The 13,528-nt window shown below is 37.5% G+C and overlaps 1 protein-coding gene across 7 annotated transcripts in view; it reads right to left on the bottom strand.

Moving 5' to 3' along the window:
- Positions 1–13,528, bottom strand: part of Arid4b (AT-rich interaction domain 4B) — a 125,307-nt gene that overhangs the window by 33,295 nt on the left and 78,484 nt on the right. For all 7 annotated transcript variants that reach the window (XR_013051496.1, XM_042278229.2, XM_076572938.1 and 4 more), the window contains exons 11-16: positions 13,077–13,231; positions 10,266–10,338; positions 7,973–8,067; positions 7,032–7,129; positions 4,039–4,279; positions 3,442–3,617 (exon numbers count right to left, since the gene is read on the bottom strand). Coding sequence is in view for 6 of the 7 variants with exons in the window: in XM_042278229.2 (XP_042134163.1) it covers positions 3,442–3,617; positions 4,039–4,279; positions 7,032–7,129; positions 7,973–8,067; positions 10,266–10,338; positions 13,077–13,231 (838 nt within the window). In the remaining variant the exon portion in view is untranslated. The remainder of the gene's footprint in view (positions 1–3,441; positions 3,618–4,038; positions 4,280–7,031; positions 7,130–7,972; positions 8,068–10,265; positions 10,339–13,076; positions 13,232–13,528) is intronic.

Genomic DNA, 13,528 nt, shown 5'->3' with positions numbered 1-13,528 from the left:
ATAGAATGATGAGTGAGTTCACGAAGGCTAGATCCATCAATTTTGTCTGAGTGGAGGCTCAAGCCTATAATCCTTCCAGTACTCAGGAGGCTGAGCCAGGAGGATCTCTAGATCAAAGACAACATAGCAAGACCCTGGTCTCAGAAACTCAAAACAAAGAAATAGGCAAAGACTTAGGTATAGTCAAGTCTAGTCAGTCAGTATTTAGAAGCCTAGGCCTAAATGACAACAGCTTTAGTCTGAAATGAAAATCATGAACTGTCATTCAGCAAACATTAGCATTTCTATCATGAAGAAGTATTTTAATTAGCCAAGATAACTACAAAATCAGAGATGGCATTATAACTATTAAGAATAACCTTAAATGACTGTGCTATTTACATCATACACTAAAACCACTAGTAAAGGAATACTACTCCTTCATGTTTTAGGATTACATCCTGGACATCCAAGAGAAAGGGAGTGAATGATGAGGAGCACAGTACAAAGGAAAAAAAGCTCCAAAATAAGTTAGTGAAAATACCCAACTCATACATCAAATAATACACTGAGCCCACTGGGTACATGCCAATATTATCAGACATAAAGACAGTCCTGTAAATGGTTGAAGAAACAGAACACTGGAAATTGTGAAACAGATCAACCAAAAATTTTAAAATTTGCACTTATATACAATCTCAGACACAAACTAAATGAAATTTTATTAAACCACACACTGAAGTTCAAAGAGCAAACAAAATAAATACTGGCAATTAGCCAAAGAAAACTGCTTTGTTTGTTCAAAGGCATTGCTGATAAATTCAAAGAGTGAATGATGAACTTGATGGGATATAGAATACCCAGAAAGGCATTTCCTGAAAATACCAATTATAACCAACATACTCATTAAAAACTTAGCTGATATACATATTACGTAAAAGCACACACACATATGTACATCTTTTAAAAAATCATTGTGCTAATGTATGTTTTGTATGAGTACAAGTGCACGAGGCCACAGGGCAAGTATGGAGGTCAGAGGGCAATTTGGGGGAGTTGTCCTCTTCTTCCACTGTGAGTTCCGGGGCTCCAACTTAGGCAGTCAGACTTGGAGGGCAGACGGTTTTACCCACTAAGCAATCCTGACAGTCCTGAAGTTACTTGTCTTCTGAAGAACAATAATGTTTGGTGAACAAACTACATCAAAATAAACTTTTCACCTGAATCAACAGAGAAATGGAGGATTTCCCTAGTCTGATATTACTACTCACAATGTAAGAAGGAAAAGAAGCCACAGTATTAAAAAAGATGCACTGAAGAGCAAGTACTAAGCCAAGCATCTTAAGTATTAACCTTTTAAATCTCCTAACCCATATTATGGAGTTAGGACAGAGAAAAATTCTTGGTGGTGACCAAGCAGGGAAAACTTAAATACCAAAAACAAACCAAAAAACATCTCATATCCCAATATATTTAATTTTTTTTATATTTGTAAATATTCTCTTAGCACTTAATAATAACAACACTGAGAAATCAATTGATGTCTGCCTTTATCTGTAGTTTTGCTTTTCCCAGTTTTAGTTACTCACATCACTGTCAGTTAAAAAAATATTGAACAGAAAATTCCAGAAACTAACAATTCATTTTAAATAGTGTGACATGAGTAGTATGATAAAACCTTGCACCATCCTGCCAGGAAGTACTCAGCTCTATGTCTAGAGTACCGGCACTTTGTGTGCAACCCACCCATTACCCATTGGCAACCACGTGGGTGCAACAGTGCTGGAAAGGAGGCAGCACGGCAGGAGGACGGAGGGCAGATGAAGAGAAGGGCACATGAACTCGAGTGGTATAGCAGGGCATATAAGAAAACACATAGCACAGTCATGATGACACTGCACATACAATAAGTGGCCCTTAAGATTGTGCTACCTAGTGATGCCATAGCCAGTTTAATATGTGTAAAACACTTTCTATGCTACACACAACAATAACATTGCCTAGCAACAGTTTCTCAGAACATACCTATGGTTAAGCAACACCACTGCACTTTTAAGAGTCATTTCCTTCATGTGTTTAAATAATATCAAATGTAAGTGTTCACAAAGAAAAGCTTTGGTCTGTGGTATGAACAGTCATGCATTACTTGATAAAAGGGATACATTCTTAGAAATGTGTCGCCGTACAAATATAAAGTGCACTTATATATACCTAGAAAGGCCAGCTTTCTGTATGCCTAGGCTATACAGTAATCGTCATATGAACAGGATTGGCTTTATCATCAATATGCAGGCCACAACTGTACTCATGAATATTCACAGTACATAAAGAACTCATACAACCGAGAAGTTAAAGAGACAAAACTTTAAAATAGAATTTGACTAAAGGACCAACTTGGACACTTAGTGAGAACAGAAAAGAATTACTAACAAGTATCTGTGAACAGTAAAACATTCCAGAGACAATGTCACTCCCAGATTTTTAGCCGACAGCTGCATATGAAATTTTTCTTGAGTTGGAAGTTTCTGGTAGGAACACTTCTAATATTCTCTACACAAACACTATGAAGCCATACAACACACACTCTGCTACATTCATCTGAACCTTGCACTGTCCTGCTCCATCTTGCCAGGAGTATAACAATCCATACCTCTGTACTGTTTTCTTCTATATTTCAGAAAGCTAAAGTGATCAACATGTTTCAGTAAAAACCCCAATCTTTACTAAGTTTCTTAAATGGAATAATCTCCAACAACAGAACTGTAAGGTATACTTCAAGTATGTCCATATATATATACAGAGAGATATAACAAAATATAAAAAGCACTCCTTACTACACTCAGTACTATATTTACCTGGTCACATTTAGTTTTATTTTTCTTCCCTATTTGTATATTATAACTAAATTTTCAAAATACTAAAATGAAAAAAAGTTGGTTGTATTTATTTAAAAACGCTCCTAACACTATGGATGCTTATGATTTTTTTAAAATCTCAAAGATACAATCAAAGATTACCTACAAAGCCAAGAACCCGACAGCAGAGCATTTAAGTCAACATTCTCAAGCAGCCAAGTAAGTAAGTAAAGTACTACTCACCACACACAGCCAAAATGACCCACACTCTCTGCTTAAGATGCACATATACCCTAGGAGCCCCACCGTCAGTATATCATCTTCATGACTCTTTATTACCCAGTCAGACCTTAGTGCAGTAAAGAGCAGGTTCCCTCAAAATAATTATTTATAAATTTCCATGATGAGAGCAAGAATAGATCAAAAAATATGATCTTAACAATAGTTCACATTAATGGGGTCTCTGAAGGAATCAATTTTTCTTAAAGAATGCAAATAACTCTTCAGTACTTCATCAATCAAATCAATTTAGTTTCAAATATTCACAAGAGCAAATGATAAGACTGTAGCCAGCCACAATGCATCATGACCAAGTCAAGTATCTTACCCAGATCGTGCTTGCTCTTCTTCAGCATCTACCTCTGTGCCGAGGGACTCCTCTGCCCTAGCTCTGTCACTGTCTTTGTCGTCTGAGTTGTCCTTTTCTTCTAGTTTTCTAATGTTGGCTTCTTTTTCTTGATCAGACTGTGCAGGTATAGATTCTAATAAACTCTTTTTACTTCCCTAGAGAAAGACCAGAAGAACTAAACCAACAACAGTAAAAACTTAAGCCTAAATCCATGATCCTAGTTGTCAGCAACAAGAGGTGCCAACCAATATGACAAGCTATTACTACTGAAAAGCAGCATGCTCTGTGAGATACTCCTACATTTTAAATACACTACGTGAAAATAGCTAAAACTCAGTTTGAAAAGTTACTATAAAAACTAAAGTAACATTTGAGGGCTGGGGATATATCTCAGTAGAAGAGTTTGGGACTCGGGGCTTAATCTCCAGCATATCAAAACACTAACAAATGCCGTTAACACAAGATACAATGAAGTAAAATACTGCATAATACACTAGTAAATTAATTTGGGGAACTTTAAAAAGGCTGTAGAAAATATACCAAGATGACAAATGAAAATGAACAGCATCAGGTTACCAGAGAGGGCTGGATGTTTTCTTTTCTTTCACTCTCATCCTCAGCTGGTGTCTCCTCTTTTGGTACCATGTTCTTATTATCTTCCACATTTACTTCTTTGATCTCTGTCTCACTTTCTTCCTTAACTTTTATCTCTTTATTTTCACAATCCTTACATGGCTTGTTAAGAACTTTCTCTGGCAATGCCATCTGAAAGTCAATATTAGCTGACCTGCAGTACTCCTCAAAGCCATATAAGTACCTGGAAACATGCACAGAGGATACATTTGGTAAGAAACATTTCAATATATTAATGAACAGTGTGGGGAAATGCTTTGGTTTGTTTTCTTTGTTTCATCTTTTGAGGCAGCCTGAAGCTGGAGGCGATGCATAAGTCTCCTGGGGTCGCAGGTATGCATTTTCATGCCTAAGTTACAGAGTTGTTTGTTATCTAATATGCAATTTGTTTTAGGTTATAACACTTCAGTGCATTCCAATTATTTATCCCCTGTCTTTTATTGAGAAAAGGTCTAATTATGTAACCGCCAAATTCTTGATCCTATTTCAGCCTCCTAAATTCTGAGATTATAGATGTGGGCCACTATGCCTAGATTTTCTCTCCCCACTTAAAACAAAAAAAAAAAAACAAAACAACAACAACAACAGAAAAACCCCACACACAAATAAAACATTTTATCAAATAAAGCAAATCGATTTTTTTAAAGTTACAGGTAAATGAATGGGGCTAGAAACAATCACTCTGAGTGAGGTAACCTAGCCCCAGAAAGACAATCACACCTTTTCTCTTGTCTGGGAATGTTATTGCTGAACCTTCAGAATATATGTATTTCATTAGGAATACCCACAGAGGTCAGGGAATTACTAAGGAGTCACAGGGAGGGACTTTTAAGGGAGGGGGTTGAATACACTTGTATAAAAGGTTAAAAGGGAATAATGGAACATGAGGGTTAAACTGGAGTGAGGGAGTCAGGGTTATGTTAGGGAAGGGGGATGGATAAATAACACCTTCTGAGAAAAACATTACCCTATAATGGCAACAATGCCCATACTAGACACCAGAGGATAACAAATAAAACAAGTCCAGTGAAGGTATGAGTTACTTCCTTTGGAGTTATTGGCCTGACGGTCTATACACAAACCCCCCCCCCCCCAAAACATTCCAGGCTATTGCATTGCTCTTGGTTACTGTCCAGGACTGGATAGTAAGATCCTATTGCTGAAGATACCACATGCTTGAGTAATAGGACATGATGAAATCAAGCTATTACACACCTGGATAATTCATCCCTACATGCTCACTTTTATAGTGCCGGAAGGTGCTATGCAAACTACTTGAAGAGAAAAGTAATCTTCAATCATACCCAGCTATTTTTAACCCTTCAAGCTACAATAATGACTGGCCTGGAAAGGCATGTCCACTAGAGCAACAGTGGCACAAACATAATGGGAGTAAGCAACTACTTTCTGATTAGATTTAAGTCCAACTTCATAGAATGAAACCCATACCTGAGTACCATTATCGGGCTAGGAACCTGTGGCTACACAGGTCACAAGTACTAGGGGAGAGCCTACTACTACTATTGCAGCTAAACAGACATAGAATTAAACCAACTCCTAATGATTTATCATTATACTCATAGATCACCTGAGAAACTCCTATTTGCAGTAGACAGCTAAGGTACAGAGAATAAGAGACTGCCGAATGGTCATTCATAAAGAAGGAAAAAGTAAAAGTGTGTGTGTGTGTGTGTGTGTGTGTGTGTGTGTGTGTGTGTGTGTGTCACAATCCCCAGCCCAAGAAGCAGAGACCATGGAAGAAGGGATGGAGGTGGTAGATGACTACAAAGAAACAGTGTCTTTCAGACACAGCAGGGTAGCTACACACATGAACTCACAGTAGCTGTGACAGAATGTACAAACTCATGCAAGCAAAATCCAGACCAAATCTCAGGAAGGAAAAAAGAGCTGGGCACCTAATTCCACCCAAGCTGTGGATCTATGGGCAAGTGTTAGCTGCTGGGAGAGGGAAAGACAATTTTCTCCAAAGAGTGTAGGGCCTGGTAAGTTAACTGCTCTCTAAGTAGAAGACCACACATCCAAGAATATTTGGGCAGCACAAACTGATCTTGAAAGGGGGAAAAAGGGGGGGGGGGCATGGAGGGAGGGAAGAGAAGGAAGGGGAGAGAGAAACAACGGTGAATGTGTGGAGAGGGAAAGGTGAATTGGGGAAGATTGGGGGTGAATATGGTCAACACACACATGAAGCTTTCAAAGAACTTAAAAAATAATACCTGTGGTATGAGTGAAAAGTTATACTCTAAATAAAAGTAACAACAATACCTATCAGAAGGATTAGCAGAAGCTATTAAAATTATTAATGGTAAAAATCTATTGTTGAGTATTTCTAATATGCAAGGTATCAGGAACTTTAGTAAAGTTCATAAAATCAGCAGAGTACTCCTAAGAGGTAAATTGTAGTAACCCTCTTTATATAAGAAAACTAAGATGCAGGTAAACCATATAGGGTCAAAGATCACCAACAGCTAATAATGGGATCTCTTTGGCTTTGGGACATTTTTAATTTCTATGAAGTACTTTCCTTTTCTTTTTTTCCTCCTCCTCCTCCTTCTTCTTTTTTTTGTTTTTGTTTTTGTTTTTGTTTTTGTTTTTGTTTTATGAGACAGGGTTTCTCTGTGTAGCTTTGCGCCTTTCCTGGAACTCAATGTGTAGACCAGGCTGGCCTCGAACTCACAGAGATCCGCCTGGCTCTGCCTCCCAAGTACTGGGATTAAAGGCGTGCGCCACCACCGCCCGGCTCTATGCAGTACTTTTCAAATGATCCTGGCATTCAATATTTTCTTTACAGATTCTTATATATCTAATATCTAGTAAAAATTTCCATTTTTTCTAAAATAGTTTAAGTTACATGATATACCCCATGCTGTTTTCTAGGTAAGATATTGAAGATAAACACACTGAGTACACTGGCTTACTTTTTATAAGCACATTTAACATTGTATCCTGCAGCTGAATTTAAGACAGGGATCCCAAGGTCTTGGTAGACTTGCTTCCAAACAGCTCCACTTTCAATCTAATGGACAAAGAAAATAAAATTTTTCAAAGGTGGGAAGACAGTAATACATTTTACATACATAACAAATATGACGTGCTTTAACATTTCTTGGTTCTAGGCTTAAAAGCATGAAAAATACCATGATAAATTTTAAATGTGGTTTACAAATAAAAAGCTTTATTACTCTAACAAATGTCAGATAGTTCTAAGTATCAAAATACTGGGCGATTAGACTTTTAAATAAATTCAGTTATGGTAAATGTCAAAGTGTATGTTTTTCAGATCAACGCTTCTAACAAAAAGAAAAAATTGAAAGTATAGTTTTCTCAGCAAACTCACAAGCTAGTAAATCAAAACTATTCTATGAGCTTAATAAGGCATTTTAATCTATAGGACATTCTGAGTTGGAGGAATCATGCACATTAAAACACCATCTCAGATCAACTCAACACAGTTTTAGTGAAAGGGAGGGAGGAACTTGGTGTGGTGACACACACCTTTAATCCCTACACTGGGGAAAGAGAAGCAAGTGGACCTTGGAGTTCCAGGCTAGTGAGGGCTACATACTAAGATCCTCTTTTTAAAAAGAAAAAGGAAAAAAAAAAAAAGTGTTTCCACTCCTGTGGCAGTGCCTTGACTCTTGACTCACCAGGACTTCATCAAAATCTGACACACTCAACAGGGAATTAGACTTGTCACTGAAAAAAATCATCTTTATTCTGTGTTTCTAAACTGTACTTTTCATCCTAATATTGTTACATTCTTATTAATAAACAATAATTTTAGAGATGACAGGTAAGAAAGTACATTATATGAAAACCACATTCAACCATATAATTTATAGTGAGTTATAGTACTTACGTTATCAAATCCTCCAAGTTTGTGTACAAGTCTGAATAACTTAAAAAGATTCAAATTCCGATATCCAAGCACAGGTCGCTTGTTAATAGGTGTACCTATTAAAACATAAACTATATTAGCACCATGCTACAGATTTTTATCTAAAATCTCAAAAGATTCACATAATACCAATGTTTACCACATACATACTCCACAGGACCTAAAAAAACAAAAACAAAGACAAAACCAAAACCAAAACAACAACCACCACAAAAACAGGAAAAATCCCACAACTTTCTGATCTAAACCCATGTCACCATTTTCTTACACACCAGATTTTTACAGTCTTACGTTTCTTTCTAGCATCTTCCCTCTGCTGATATAGAGGATGAATATCAAGTAAGGCTTAACAAATTACAAACCTTTCAAACATTAGGGAGACGAAGCTGAGAAAACCTAAAGAAGTACTGAGATATACACTGGGCAGCTGCCAATCAGTTATTTTATGAGGCTTTCTTTGTGCTTTCCTTATTAACACTCCAAATGATTCTCCAGTAAAGCTAAACTTTGTTTCATTCAACAGAGGAAACTCTCAAGGAGACACTAAGGAAAACTACCAAGATGTCCAAAATTAGTAGAGGAAATAAGAGGACAGAGCCAGGCTGACACACCCTTCCCCAAACCCAAGTGGATGAGTGGATTAGCATATCATTATCATTCTTCTCTAATTAGGTTTTACTCATTTTCTGTACTTTTTCTTGTATATCATATAAAACTAGAAGGAAGGCCACACTTCTTAGGCTAAGTCTCCATGCATACAAACAAATAATAGAGGGATCAAAAATATTTAGCATTAAAGAATAAAAAAAAATACCCATACTATAACAGCCATTATCATTCGTGAATACAAAAACAAAAGCAGAAACAGTTCTAGAAGGTCTAGACTGGCATGGTAAATTTTAAAAGGTTAGCATGTATCTTCTGCCCTGATTTAGTTCATGTGTGCCTGCATGTGTGTGAGACCAGGGACTGAGCAAGTTTTGAACGTGCTAGGCAAGTATTATACCAATGAACTATGAACTTTGCCTACTTTTTACTTCTTTTGAGATTTTTATTTTATATGAATGATGCTTTGCATGCATGTATGTCTGTGTACCATGTATGCCTGATGGCCTCAGGTCCCATGGAGCCAGAGCTACAGACAGTTGTTAGCTACCACGTGGGGTGCAAGTCCTCTGGAAAAAGTCAGTACTGTTGTCCACTGAGCCATCTCTCCATCCCTCCTTCTTACTTTAAATATGGTTCATGTTCTGTACATGTACATGTATGTGGAGGCCAGAGGCATTTTTGTTTTTTCAGTGCCTCTCACTGATTTCACCTATTTAGCTAAACTGGTAGGCATGTCTCTGCCTTCTCAGCATTAAGATTCCATGTACATGCCACCCTACCTTGCTTTTTAAGATACTGGTGATGGGGATTAAACTCATATACTCATACTTACAGGGCAAACACTTTATCAAATAAGTCATCCCTCAGCTTTACTTTTACTTTTGAGACAGGTCTCGCCAACCTGCCTAGGCTGACTTCAATCCTCTTTGGCTCAGCCTCCTGAGTAGCTGAAATAACAGGTTTATACCAGTAGGCCCCATTTTAGTCTTTGTCCCCTTTGGAGGGTGTGGTTTAAGAAGGGTTTCATGTCGCCCAGGCTAGCTTCAAATCTGCTAAGTAGCTGAGGATAATCTTGAACTTCTAAATCCTGTCTCCACTGGGAGAGTGCTAGGATTGATTATAAGCATTTGTCACAACACTCGGTGTTATGTGGCTTCATGCATGCCAGACAAGCACTGTTACCAACTAAGCCACACCACCAGCCCTATTCTTTACATTTCTTTTGCAAAATTCAGAAAGCTGCCACACTCAGCTGGAGACTGTTATAGTTTTGTTTTGCCCAGACTTCTCTTTTTCTTCGTGTGAGAGGGAGCTTTCTGATACCGGATCTCACTATGTACTCCAGGCTAGCCTCAAGCTCACAATCTTCCTGCACTAAACTCCCTAGTACTGGGATTAAAGACAAGAACCATTACAACCAGCCTACACTTCTTTCTCTATTTCTGGATCTCTACTTGGTTAAATTCTTTTGGTCTGTGAGGCTGGGTCTTAGGAATCAATGCCCAAACAAGTGTGATCTTTTGTTTTCTATTTTACACACAGTTAAGAATGACACGCTCACCCCCATCTTCCATGAGTCTCTACAGCAAGAGTGGCACACTCATCTATCCTCCATGAACTTACACAGTAAGAGCAACACACTCACCTCTATCTTCCATGAACTTATAAAGCTGCTGAAGAAAGTTCTCCCTTTCCTCTGGAAATGGTTCTATTTCTTCCTAATTTTAACCACAGAAGAAAAGATATTGTTTTCCTCAATTCAGAATTTTATTAATGCAAGCAATGTCTTACCAACAGCAAAAACTAATACTCATTTCAATATTTCAAAGGCAGTTTACAAAATATTTTATACTACTAAGTTGTTCAAAACCATGTCTAGACATTTTGCACTATAGAGAAGAACACATCCTAAAAGGTATCTCAACAGAATTTCAACTGTTAATTTTTGTATAAGAAAAAACTCTAATAAAACTGTTGAACTCTGTACTGTTATCAGAGATCTAGTTTTTAAATCAGGGTCACAGGCTCAAGAACACCTACTCTCACTTGTATTAAAATTGGGCTAGAGTTGAACATCAAAGCTGATTCCATTATTGTTCCTCAAGGAACTCGGTAAGCACATGTCCCATTTGCTCTAAGTATCCTTCATTACAGGCAGCCCCACTGGATAGTACTTCAAGCTTATATGATCAGTGAAGTGGGGAACAAACTTGATCTACAATACCTGAAGATTCAGACTTAGGGAAATCTTCAAGTAATAAAATAGTTCCCCGAATTATCAATTACAAGGGAGGGACTAGCTTCTTGCTGCTGTGGCCAAGGGCTGTGGCAGTAGGGAGCTGGTCCTGAAGCAACCTGCAAGGAGCAGGGTAGTAGGTAAGATTGAGGAACTCACGAATTCATTGACTTTCATCCATTCAACAAACAAAAAGCACCTGTAAGTGTGGGCGCTATGCTAGGTGCTGAATCAAATGAAAGAAGCAGCTATGGAGCCTGCTGTGACAGACATGGTCAGGAGTGACTGCAGCGAATGACTCAGCACACAGAAGCAAGCTGTGCAGTTACTCCAACTGGTAGCAAAGTTCTAACAGTCGTAGGAAATCCAACTAGTACGCTAACAAAGCTAAACGTATTTCTAATTTGGAAAAATCACATTTCCACTGCCATTGTTCTAGTGAATTTTCCTCTTTGTTTGAGGAGAATTTTTGGAGCAAAAGACAGTAAATTTAAAAAAAAACAAAAAACATTCACATCAATAAACTATTTGGTTGGTACTTAGACAAAGAAAATTGACAACTATTAACTTGGTTATGATAAACCATATTTCTTAATTTAAACAGCCCACATGTCAGGTTTTGATAAGGCAGTCAAATATAAATATAAAGAAAAAAAAGATTAAGAAATTATCCTAAATGTTACTGTGGTAAAATATTTTGACTTCAGCCACATCAACTTTGTTTGACTAGTGATCAGATTTGCTTCCACCAGCACCCCCAACCCAGATTTGCTTTATAAAAATACTTCTAAAACACAAATCTAAGCAATGAAATGTTTGATAACTGATATTTATTGACCATCTTTATAGGTTATGTACTATGAAAACGCTGAAATATGAGAATACAGATAACATAGGGAACCTCTCTTTCGGGAGCTTTCAAATATTAGTAAGACAGAAAAACAGGCAATAAGCTTAAATAAGAGTGGTAAGGGAGAGTGTGAGGTGCATGTAAGCACATATAAAAATACATGGGAAAAAAGGACACAAAAAAGTTGTACTTCAGAGCATGGAGGGATGAAGTTTCCTAATCTGAGGGATGCTGTGCTTCTGGAGTTTTGGAAACTGACCAGAAGTTTGCTGGGCAGTCCCCACCGCTACTACTACCACACACACATGCAGGATGAGGAATGGACAGGGGAGAGGCATTGGTGCAACGGTGGGAAAGATGAGAAGCAGCAAGGTATGTAAGATGCTGCTGCTACAGCTCAGAGTTCACAGGGAAAGGGCACAGAGACAAACAAGAGAAAGGGGCAGAGGCTAGACCATCATGGAAGCTTTATACTTGGAGCTTTATGTTTATACTTTAAAAAAAAAAAAAACTATTCAGAGATTCTAAACACAGAATTGGTCCTTTTAACTTTTAACTACTTATAAAATACTGGAGGTAGAAGCCAGGGCCTCCAGCATGCCAGGCAAGCAGCCAGACAATACCTCAACATTTAAAATGAAGGCAGACCTAGGCCAGACGAAACAGAAAAGTTTCTATGCTATCCTTTGTCACAGAACTCTAAAATATAACTTCCAAAAAACTCTTATTTCATTAATTTTTTTACTTCAATCAAATGATAAAATCCCCAAACTGAAAACACTAAATATTCACAGAAATTACTGTGATTTTCCAAATAAAAAACACAGTTCACTTCATGGTCAATACAGTAGGTGTTATTATCTGCACATCACTTACTCAGTAATTTTTTGTGTTAGAGTACCTGTCACCTGCAGACGTAAAGTCACAATAAAACCTAAAACTTTAACTCCGTGACCAAAATTAATGCAAGAGGAAACCCATGTGTAGGAAATTGAAATGCTTGCATCCCATGAATCTAAAAGATGTTAACCTTCACTTTTTTCTTTAATGCTGGCTGGACATTATTCTGGACACTTTTCCGAAGTATGTTGGTAATTGTAAAGACGTACACCTATCATAAGGTGGTAACTATCGACATGACAGTGCAAACCAGCTAAGGACTAGGTAGTATTTTAGTCATCTTAAAAAGTGAAAGCCCCCCCCAAATCACCTAAGATGAGAGTATCAAATTACTCTGAACCCTTCAAGCCTACATTTCTGTTTTCAGGTAAGAAGAAAACAAATTGATAAGACAAAATTTTATGAAGAAAAGATTCCTAACAGTAAAACATTACTTAACATTTTAAAAGGCATCAACTGTTTTTATTTACCTCTTCTTCACTGCTATTATCTTCTTTCTCTTTTTCATCATCTTCCTCCTCCTCCTCTTCCTCAGCTTCACTACTGGAGCTATCTTCTTTCAACTCAGTCTTCCAGTTAGCAGGAATAGTTCTACTTTTGTGAAACTCAAGTGCCTGATCAAAGGCTAGAAACAGATTATAACGTTAGCAAACTGGACAGATTAAAACAACTGAATTATCTAAAAATATTAAATATGACAACGGAACTGTCTCAAACTATTACCTATGATATAAGCTGTGGTGTTAGCACTGACATTTGTTAAGTGTGCACTCGGTTCCTAGTTCTGTGCTAAGCTGTTCTATGAAGTCACTCACTCTACCCTTTTAATTGTAGACACAGGAGACCCACATTCTACCTGGTGAAGCCCATCGCTACCCCTGGAAGGGTTCTTAGATAAAAACAAATACAAGAGGAAACGAGC

This window comes from Peromyscus maniculatus, chromosome 5 (assembly GCF_049852395.1).
Source record: "Peromyscus maniculatus bairdii isolate BWxNUB_F1_BW_parent chromosome 5, HU_Pman_BW_mat_3.1, whole genome shotgun sequence".
Taxonomy (NCBI): Eukaryota; Metazoa; Chordata; class Mammalia; order Rodentia; family Cricetidae; genus Peromyscus; species Peromyscus maniculatus.
This window is presented reverse-complemented; position numbering and strand designations above follow the sequence as displayed.